The sequence below is a fragment of the Salvelinus namaycush genome, chromosome 5 (assembly GCF_016432855.1).
Source record: "Salvelinus namaycush isolate Seneca chromosome 5, SaNama_1.0, whole genome shotgun sequence".
NCBI classification, from domain to species: Eukaryota; Metazoa; Chordata; class Actinopteri; order Salmoniformes; family Salmonidae; genus Salvelinus; species Salvelinus namaycush.
In genome coordinates this window covers 67,417,948-67,427,663 of record NC_052311.1, presented here as the reverse complement: position 1 = coordinate 67,427,663, position 9,716 = coordinate 67,417,948, and the positions used below count along the sequence as shown (strand labels likewise).

At 42.0% G+C, this 9,716-nt stretch overlaps 2 protein-coding genes across 3 annotated transcripts; one reads left to right on the top strand and one right to left on the bottom strand.

The window, feature by feature from the left end:
- Positions 1-1,708: 1,708 nt before the first annotated feature.
- Positions 1,709-5,215, bottom strand: them4 (thioesterase superfamily member 4). The gene is made up of 6 exons (XM_038995019.1): positions 4,733-5,215; positions 4,198-4,387; positions 3,522-3,684; positions 3,250-3,360; positions 2,936-3,060; positions 1,709-2,782 (listed from the first exon to the last, which is right to left on the bottom strand). The coding sequence occupies exons 1-6, from the start codon at positions 4,892-4,894 to the stop codon at positions 2,739-2,741; spliced, it is 795 nt and encodes a 264-aa protein (XP_038850947.1). The 5' UTR covers positions 4,895-5,215; the 3' UTR covers positions 1,709-2,738.
- Positions 4,880-9,666, top strand: LOC120048797 (uncharacterized protein C1orf189-like). 2 transcript variants are annotated; one of them, XM_038995024.1, is made up of 4 exons: positions 4,880-5,544; positions 5,648-5,688; positions 5,831-5,957; positions 9,145-9,666. In XM_038995024.1, exons 1-4 carry the CDS (start codon positions 5,479-5,481, stop codon positions 9,244-9,246), a joined length of 336 nt encoding a protein of 111 aa, XP_038850952.1. In that variant the 5' UTR covers positions 4,880-5,478; the 3' UTR covers positions 9,247-9,666. The 2 variants fall into 2 exon arrangements, with proteins under 2 accessions (XP_038850952.1, XP_038850953.1); XM_038995025.1 differs by having other exon boundaries at positions 4,881-5,544; positions 5,652-5,688.
- Positions 9,667-9,716: the final 50 nt, after the last annotated feature.

The following is a 9,716-nucleotide window of genomic DNA, read 5'->3' as shown; positions in this document are numbered from 1 at the left end:
CACACACACACACACAGCAAAATACTCCAAAACCACACCAGTAAACTGTGTGCATGTATTTCATGAGGAGGGACACTGTAGGGTTCCTGTGAAACACTAATTATATCAGAAACTCCAGAGAAATGGGCCACTAGTATCAGTTAGTTACCAGACATATTATTTTCAGTTAGTTATCATGCCTAGTATTATCAGTTAGTTACCAGGTCTACTAGTATCAGTTAGTTACCATGCCTACTAGTTTCAGTTACCATGCTTACTAGTATCAGTTAGTTACCATGCCTACTTGTATCAGTTAGTTACCATGCCTACTAGTATCAGTTTGTTACCATGCCTACTAGTATCAGTTCATTACCATGCCTGCTACTATCAGTTAGTTACCATGCCTACTAGTATCAGTTCATTACCATGCCTAGTATTATCAGTTAGTTACCATGCCTAGTATTATCAGTTAGTTACCATGCCTACTAGTATCAGTTAGTTACCATGCCTACTAGTATCAGTTAGTTACCATGCCTACTAGTATCAGTTAGTTACCATGCCTGCTACTATCAGTTAGTTACCATGCCTACTATTATCAGTTAGTTACCATGCCTACTATTATCAGTTAGTTACCATGCCTACTATTATCAGTTAGTTACCATGCCTAGTATTATCAGTTAGTTACCATGCCTACTAGTATCAGTTCATTACCATGCCTAGTATTATCAGTTAGTTACCATGCCTACCAGTATCAGTTGGTTACCATGCCTGCTACTATCAGTTAGTTACCATGCCTGCTACTATCAGTTAGTTACCATGCCTGCTACTATCAGTTAGTTACCATGCCTACTAGTATCAGTTTGTTACCATGCCTGCTACTATCAGTTAGTTACCATGCCTACTAGTACCAGTTAGTTACCATGCCTACTAGTATCAGTTAGTTACCATGCCTACTAGTATCAGTTAGTTACCATGCCTACTAGTATCAGTTTGTTACCATGCCTACTAGTATCAGTTTGTTACCATGCCTACTATTATCAGTTTGTTACCATGCCTACTATTATCAGTTAGTTACCATGCATACTAGTATCAGTTCATTACCATGCCTACTAGTATCAGTTCGTTACCATGCCTAGTATTATGAGTTCGTTACCATGCCCTCTATTATGAGTTCGTTACCATGCCTACTATTATGAGTTCGTTACCATGCCTACTATGTGTTATGGGTGCCTACGATACCCTAAGAGTCTAATAAAGTAGCATTTTGAAAGGGCCAGATTGGGACCATAGTGTCTATGTTTTGTCCTCAGAGCCAGTCTCAGTAGTGAGAGTGCTGGTTAAGGCTATGTGGTCTGCTGGGTTTATGCTGACAGAATCCTCTGAACTCTGTGATGTGGACAATGTGTCAGTTTTTACGGTAATGCTGACTGTCATTCATTTCTTACTGGAAGGGGATCATTCACAAAGAGGGAGGGGTCAGAGACAAGATAGACTGACAAATAAAGAGCGAGAGGGAGACAGACAGCGACAGAGAGAGAGAGGAAGGAAAGAAGAGTGGAAAGAAGGAAGAAGAGGTGAGAGGGAGATGTAGATTCGTAGAGAGAGGTCGACAGATGAAGAGAAAAGGGTCTGTATGACATCAGTCTGTCTGAAGGTTGTTTATAACACATGGACCAGTGAGAATGGAAAAGGTATCCCACATTGAGCCAGATACCATAGAAAAACCATCTACAGTACCCAAGAGGTAAGGCTTTATTCAAGAGGTCATACTGGTCACAAAATAACATATCAGCAATGATTAAAATCTCAAACTGTAAAAGGCCCAATAAATTATTAATAATTATACAAATAAAATACAAAAAATAAACTATCTATTAAATATATCAGAGTGGCTGTGGATCCAACTTTTCTAGACCCCTCATTCCGACGGCTAAAGGTCCCGAAGCTTCTTTACACACAGTCTCTGTTCTACTCGTAGAGAACAAGCTACTCTGGTGAATGGTGCGCGTTTAATAAAGTTAGATCAAAGCTGAATCAATGTCTGCCAGATCACACAATGATGGTATTCTACATAACTGAACCCAATATAATAGTGTAGTATAAAATTACTGTAAGACAAAACACCACCTCATTTCTTATGAGATTTTAGGATGATTGTGCAAATGGGCACATTTTTCTCTCATGTGGCCAAAACTCAACAGCACGTGCCACTAGGCAAAATATGTGCTATGATTGAACCTAACACAGGTATGCAGATGCTGCATGGATGTTTCACCGGTAAAACATGAAGATTATCATTCACAATTGACTGAGAAATGTGAAGGGAGGTGCGTAAAGTAGAGAATCCTGCACATGCAGAAGTGTCGGGACCTTTAGCTGTCGGGAAGAAGGGTTCAGAAAAGTTGTATCCACAGCCTCAACCTAAATATAATATACCAGAGGTTATGTCCTTCACTCTGACTGGAGCTGGTTGTCCAGGAGTGTGTAACAGTGGAGAAAGAGAGGTAAAATATCCACAACCGGTTGTGTCTATGATATACAGTATCTGTATGCTATGTCAGTGGAGCGCAAGGCATCAGGTGTCTCAGGCAAACTGCTAGAGTTAAGAAGATTACTGGATCTGACAGTCAGAACCACACACACACACACACACACACACAAACATTTGAGTGCAGACAAACACACCCCCTAGGAAGTCAGTGCTGTTTCTGATGTTGTGTGTTTGTAGCGTCTGGTTGGTCGATGAGTTGGCCTATCCATCATCCTCCTAATAGGTCTCCCATTGTGATTGACAGAAACAGCCCTGAGAGAAGGAGAGAGAGAGAGGGAGAAGGAGAGTGAGAGAAGGATGAGGGAAAAGAGAGAAACATACTAAGACTGAGAGAACACTTCAGACTGAAAGTCCAATGACACACATCTAAAAACACAACCAACACGTGAGGGTGGGTGACAGTACCTGTGGCCTCTGTGTGTAGTTTGGAGCTGTCCGTATTGGTCACTTGACAGGAAACAAAGGTTTTCCGTCCCTCCTTCTTATCCAATGAGCAGGTGAGCAGCACTGTACTACCCAATGGGATGGGGCTTTGGGGAGGAGAGGCGGGATACAGTATGTGTCATAACCAGGAAATGTGGTCAGGAAAAATCTAGAACCTCACTTAGAGCCCTACAATAATGACCACAATAACATGAAAACATGTTTTTAGAGCTTAATAAGCTGTGAGTGAGTGATGGAGAGAATGAGGAAGGGAGTGAGGGAGAAAGTGTGTGTACCTGCGGTAGTTGATGTTGAGGTTGGCAGTCATGACAGGCCCAGAGAGGTAGGTGGCGTGGGTCCCCGTTACAGTGTCAATCATGGTAGCTATTGCCCCCCCATGGACGTGCCTGGAATCACACACATAATTTATAAACATTACACTTCTGACTAAATATGATGTTTGAATGCTAGCAGTTGATTGTGTCATTTTTACAGAGATACACACAAGGACAAACATTGTCACAGTATACACATGCCATCAGCACACACACACACACAAACAGCTCACCCCGGGGGTCCCTCCAGTAGGTGGCCAGCCTGGAACACACACACACACTTCTGCTCCTGCTTGTTGACAAACACAACGTACTCGAACGCTGCTCCCTGCTCCCTGATGTTCCGCGTGAACAGACGAGCCTTCGACTGAATGATCTTACTCAAATACACCCCACCTTGGAAGAAGAGACACACAGAGTTACACACATACACACAACATCTTACTCTGACACTATGCCCAGGATATGAGAGAGACAGGGTTATACATACACACAACATCTTACTCTGACACTATGCCCAGGATATGAGAGAGACAGGGTTATACATACACACAACATCTTACTCTGACACTATGCCCAGGATATGAGAGAGACAGGGTTATACATACACACAACATCTTACTCTGACACTATGCCCAGGATATGAGAGAGACAGGGTTATACATACACACAACATCTTACTCTGACACTATGCCCAGGATATGAGAGCGACAGGGTTATACATACACACAACATCTTACTCTGACACTATGCCCAGGATATGAGAGAGACAGGGTTATACATACACTTTTTTTTACGCCACATTTTAGTAATTTATCTTGTCCAGAGCGACTTACAGTAAGTAGTGAGTGCATGCATTTTCGTACACACACACACACTCCATCCATGTGAAAGAAACCCTTCCTGTACCTGTGGCGTACTTGAGGGAGCGGTTATAGCTGGGCAGTCTTCTCCAGACCCCCCACTTCTTCTCTCCGTCATCTGTCTCTACCTCACACTGGCTGTTATAGTGCTCATACAGACGCCTCATGTCGGAGCCCCAGGACAAGTTGGGCAGGCTGAAGTCCCGTGGCTGGAAAGAGAAAGGCCAGGGCAGCACCTAGTGGACAATCACTACTATTACACCCTCATCCATACTTTATTACAGTATTATCTGACCGAGTACATGGGGTCCCACTGTATGACAACAGAACAGCATGACATGGCAGAAACATCCAGAACGAAATACATTACAGCACAGTTCACAATGCACATTGTGGGAAAAAAATACTGTTTCTATCGGCAGTAACGTTAGGGAAAAGGGAAAGATGACAAATGGTTAGGTAAGATGAATCATGACTCACATGTTCTCACTCACATTGCCCTTGACAGTAGGCTACACTAATGTTATGGCTGTTTGTAGCTAGCTAAATATGTGTGACTGTGTGTGTGTTTCTGGACCTACCGCCATGGTTCGGACACTGTTGATAGAGGACCAGGGAAGCTGGAAAGTCCCTCTTGGAGTCATTTGTTGTCTGATGTTGGTGTTGAAATTTCCCTTTGAGATTTCACGTCCCATTATTTGGCACAGTCCCTTGGCCATCTGCTGCACTCCTGTTCGTATCATGATGACAATGTTGGGGTAAGATTGCCAAGCCCTATTCTGATGTAACTACAAGTTACTATAACGTTACGGTTACTAATAGCCAGCCCTTCAGCTTTACTGACTAGTGGCTGTTGTATGATAGCAATACAGATTCAGTATCAAACCTAACATAGAACTATAACTTTATACTCTAACAAACTAACAACAGGAGGATAAATACGGAGCTTTTGTCAATTTTGTCTCGCCTCTGGTTTTGCCGGTAGAATGACTTTCATGTGTATCTCATCGCCCCATGTTACCACTTCCTGCACAAGGAACGACGACGGGCAACACGCGTCATCCTGGTCATGTTACCACTTCCTGCACAAGGAACGACGACGGGCAACACGCGTCATCCTGGTCATGTGATCTGTATCGTTCACTGTAATTGGCAGCGAAGGAATGATATTTCCGGCTACATAGGTTAGTTACCATGCCAACGTAGACAGACTCTAATTCATCTATTGAGACGCTGACATTTTTTTGACCATTTATTCGTTTATTGTGCAGTTTTTGTTAAAGCAAGATACTTTGTGACTATTTACTTCAAATAAACTGCCAGCAGGATGTTTGGTTGTGAGGAACGACGTTCCAAAAACAAACGTGTGCAGAGGGCGAGAGACAGAATCAAGGTAAGCGTGTCAATACTAGCAACACACAGACAAAAAAGTGGTCAGATACCTATAGCTAAGTGGCTGGAAATGTGTTATAGTCTGCATTTTCACTCTTTTAAAGAAAGATGGCGAGATGACTAACCGTATTGCAGAGCTGGACAGGTGTGTAAACTATACCGTTCTGTACTGTTGGGCTAATTGTAACTGCAACGTTTGATACGTTATCCCTGAAATACCTTGAAGTTACAGTCCTTTCACTTCTCAATGTAGTGAAAGGACCCCCCCTTCTCTTTCTGTCTCTCAGTATCTGTGGTGTGATGCAAAAGGCTGAGTTTGAGGGCTCCACACAGGCTGGTTCCATGAAGACCCTGAAGCTGAGAGAGCTGACCCAGCAGAGAGAGACTGAGCTGGGAAAGGCTGCTCTGACGATGGTGAGGGAGTGGAGGGGTGCTGAAACAGGGCCCTGTCTCCTCAGCAACACTAAAAAAGTACTTCCGGGTCACGGTATTTCAGAATGTTCAGAATAGATGTCTGCACATAATAGCAAAAAAGTGTCAATAGCCTAAATGCCCCCAATGCAAATCACTGTGTATGGAATACATATTGGCTTGTAGAGCAAATACTATTCTAGATGCCGCAGTAGAAGTGTTGTAGGGAATACTCAGAAGAGTCTGTCGAATGTATTTATGGTGTAATTTCATAGGGCTCTGAATAACACAGATCAAGATAGCTTAGGATTCAACACAATAGTACCTGGGTCTGAACCCCGCCCTGTGCAACTGGGTCCTGGACTTCCTGACGGGCTGCCCCCAGGTGGTGAAGGTACTGTAGGAAAAAACACCTCCACTTCGCTGATACTCAACACTGGGGCCCCACAAGGATGCGTGCCCCCTCCTGTACTCCCTGTTCACCCATGACTGCGTGGCCATGCACGCCTCCAACTCAATCATCAAGTTTGCAGACGACACAACAGTAGTAGGCCTGATTACCAACAATGAAGAGACAGCCTACAGGGAGGAGGTGAGGGCTCTGGGAGTGTGGTGCCAGGAAAATAACATCTCACCCAACGTCAACAAAACAAAGGAGCTGATTGTGGACTTCAGGAAACAGCACCCCCCTATCCACATCGATGTGACCGCAGTGAAGAAGGTGGAAAGCTTCCAGTTCCTCGCGTACACATCACTGACAAACTGAAATGGTCCACCTACACAGACAGTGTGGTGAAGAAGGCGCAACAGCACCTCTTCAACCTCAGGAGGCTGAAGAAATTTGGCTTGGTACCTAAAACCCTCACAAACTTTTACAGATGCACAATTGAGAGCATCCTGTCGGGCTATATCACTGCCTGGTACGGCAACTGCACCGCCCGCAACCGCAGGGCTCTCCAGAGGGTGGTGCTGTCTGCCCAACGCATCACCGGGGGCAAACTACCTGCCCTCCAGGACACCTACAGCACCCGATGTCACAGGAAGGGCAAAAAGATCATCAAGGACAACAACCACCCGAGCCACTGCCTGTTCACCCCGCTATCATCCAGAAGGTGAGGTCAGTACAGGTGCATCAAAGCTGGGACTGAGAGACTGAAAAACAGCTTCTACCTCAAGGCCATCAAACTGTTAAATACTGTTAAATAGCCATCAGTAGCACATTAGAGGCCACTTTAATAATGGAACACTAGTCACTTTAATAATGTTTACATATTTTGCATTACTCATCTTATATGTATATACTGTATTCTACTGCATCTTAGTCTATGCCGCTCTGACATTGCTTGCCCAAATATTTATATATTCTTAATTCCTTTACTTTACTTTAGATTGTGTGTATTGTTGTGAAATTGTTAGATATTACTGGTAGATATTACTGCACTGTTAGAGCTAGAAACACAAGCATTTCGCTACACCCACAATACATCTGCTAAACACGTGTATGTGACAGATAACATTTAATTTTCACTGTTGTCAAACAGCTTAAATTGGGGTGCCTAGACACTATAAGGTACAAATATAGCACTGTACAGGAAGGAACACTCCGTATTATTCAGAGCCCAATGAAATGACACCATATATACATTCTACAGACCATACTGAGTATTCCCTACAATGCTTCTACTGCGACACCTAGAATAGTTATTGCTCTATAAGCCAACATGTATTCCTTATACAGTGATTTGCATCGTGGCCAATGGAATGGGTGGAGTAAAAGGCCAGCAACACTAAATAACACCATTACATTCTACAGACCCTGAGTACTCCCCACCCCATTTTTACTTCTGCACAAATAATCGTATAGTGTCCAGGCACCCCATTTTAAGATGTTTGACCACAGTAAAAGTACAGCAACACTTCCTATGACCTAGTTTTTTGTTCTAACTCATCTGATTTGTATTCTAGGAACTCTAGTGAGTAGACTGGGCCCTGGTTTTATGGACACACAATCAATCGCTTTTCCTGTGTGCAATTTGTCTGTGCAATACAACAAAAATACAGTACTTTTTTCCTTAAACATTACATTTCAAATTGCATCCTTAAACAATAGCACCAGTAAATAAACAAGAATCATACAGTCAAAATATATATAGATCTTTTTTTATGTTTAATGTATATTTCTTTACCAGTAGGCTATTATTAAGCGCCAACCATTTTCTCAATATGCTCCACCTTATAATATTCTTTATCTTACTGTACATTGACTCTGTACCGGTAGCCCCTGTATATAGCCTCGCTATTGTTATTTTACTGCTGCTTTTTAATTATTTGTTACTTTTATATGTTATTTATTTTTTGTATTTTAAATGTATTAAATCATTATTTATTTAACTTTTTTATATATATATATTATATTCGTTTTTTTTTGTTATTAATTATTATAATTTTTTTAACTGCATTGTTGGTTTGGTCTTGTAAGTAAGCATTTCACTGTAAGGTCTACTACACCTGTTGTATTCGGGGCATGTTTGATTTGATTTATATAAAGTACTAATTCTCTATAGTTTAGATTTTTACCTCATGTAGTTATTATATTCTCCTAAATTTAACATTATGCACAAAGCTGCAATTTTGTGTTTTGTGGCAGACACAGCGTTTTTACCGCAGACTTTTATTTTGAAGGCAGAATCAGGAAACCTGAAGTATAAATTAATGTGGATAGGATCCAGCTAGTGTTGTTGCCATGAAGCTAATCCCTGTCTCCATACCGTTTTAGAGACCTTGTTCTCTTAGGGGACGTTATTAAATAACCTATTATCAGCCCTTTCATGAAGGTTCGTTCTCTTAGGGGACGTTATTAAATAACCTATTATCAGCCCTTTCATGAAGGTTCGTAGCATCATATCGCTAACCTCTTCCTCTGACTGAGGAAAATGAATGGTCTTATTCTTGTTAATTTGTGTTGCAGTGTCCTTCACACACATACACTGTCAGAGCAATTACACATTTGTAAGACCAGGTAGGGGTAAACGTAGGCTACATATTGTCAGGTTTTCCATATAGGACACACCAACTTATCAAACTTATGAATTGCTTGCATTGTCCATATTTGTACCAGAACTTCCACTACGGCTTCCCCTGTATCTACAGTACATGCTCTCCATGATGTCTGCTTTCTGTGTGTGTGCAGGTCCGTAGAGCAGCACTGCAGGCCCTCCTGGAGCATGAGAGACAGCAGTACGTCATAGAGCTCAACAGACTGGGCAAGACCATCTACAAACAGAGAGTCTAGACTCTAGTCTCCACTAGACCCATAACAACACCAACGACCATCTACAAACAGAGAGTCTAGACTCTAGTCTCCACTATAACAACACCAAAGACCATCTGAAGTTTATGCTGAAAGCCATCTAGCAGCTAGGATGTGTGAACAACTATAGAATACTTTGAAGTATTAATGTGAAAACATTTACTCACAGCCATCTACAAGCACCTTGTTTACAATCAGACCTTTTTTTATTTATGTAAATACAACGACGTAAAACTGTAATCCTAAAGATAAAACACATATTAATGTGTGCTTTATCTGTAGGATTACAGTTTTACGTCGTTGTATTTGCATAAATAAAAAAAGGTCTGATCTGTACAGAAGCAGAGTGGATAAACTGCTTCTGTAAAAGTACACTTTTAAGCAATAAACTAATTACTGGGCCTCATGACTCATGTCACCTTAACAAAACAAGATTTTGTGTGACAGTCAGG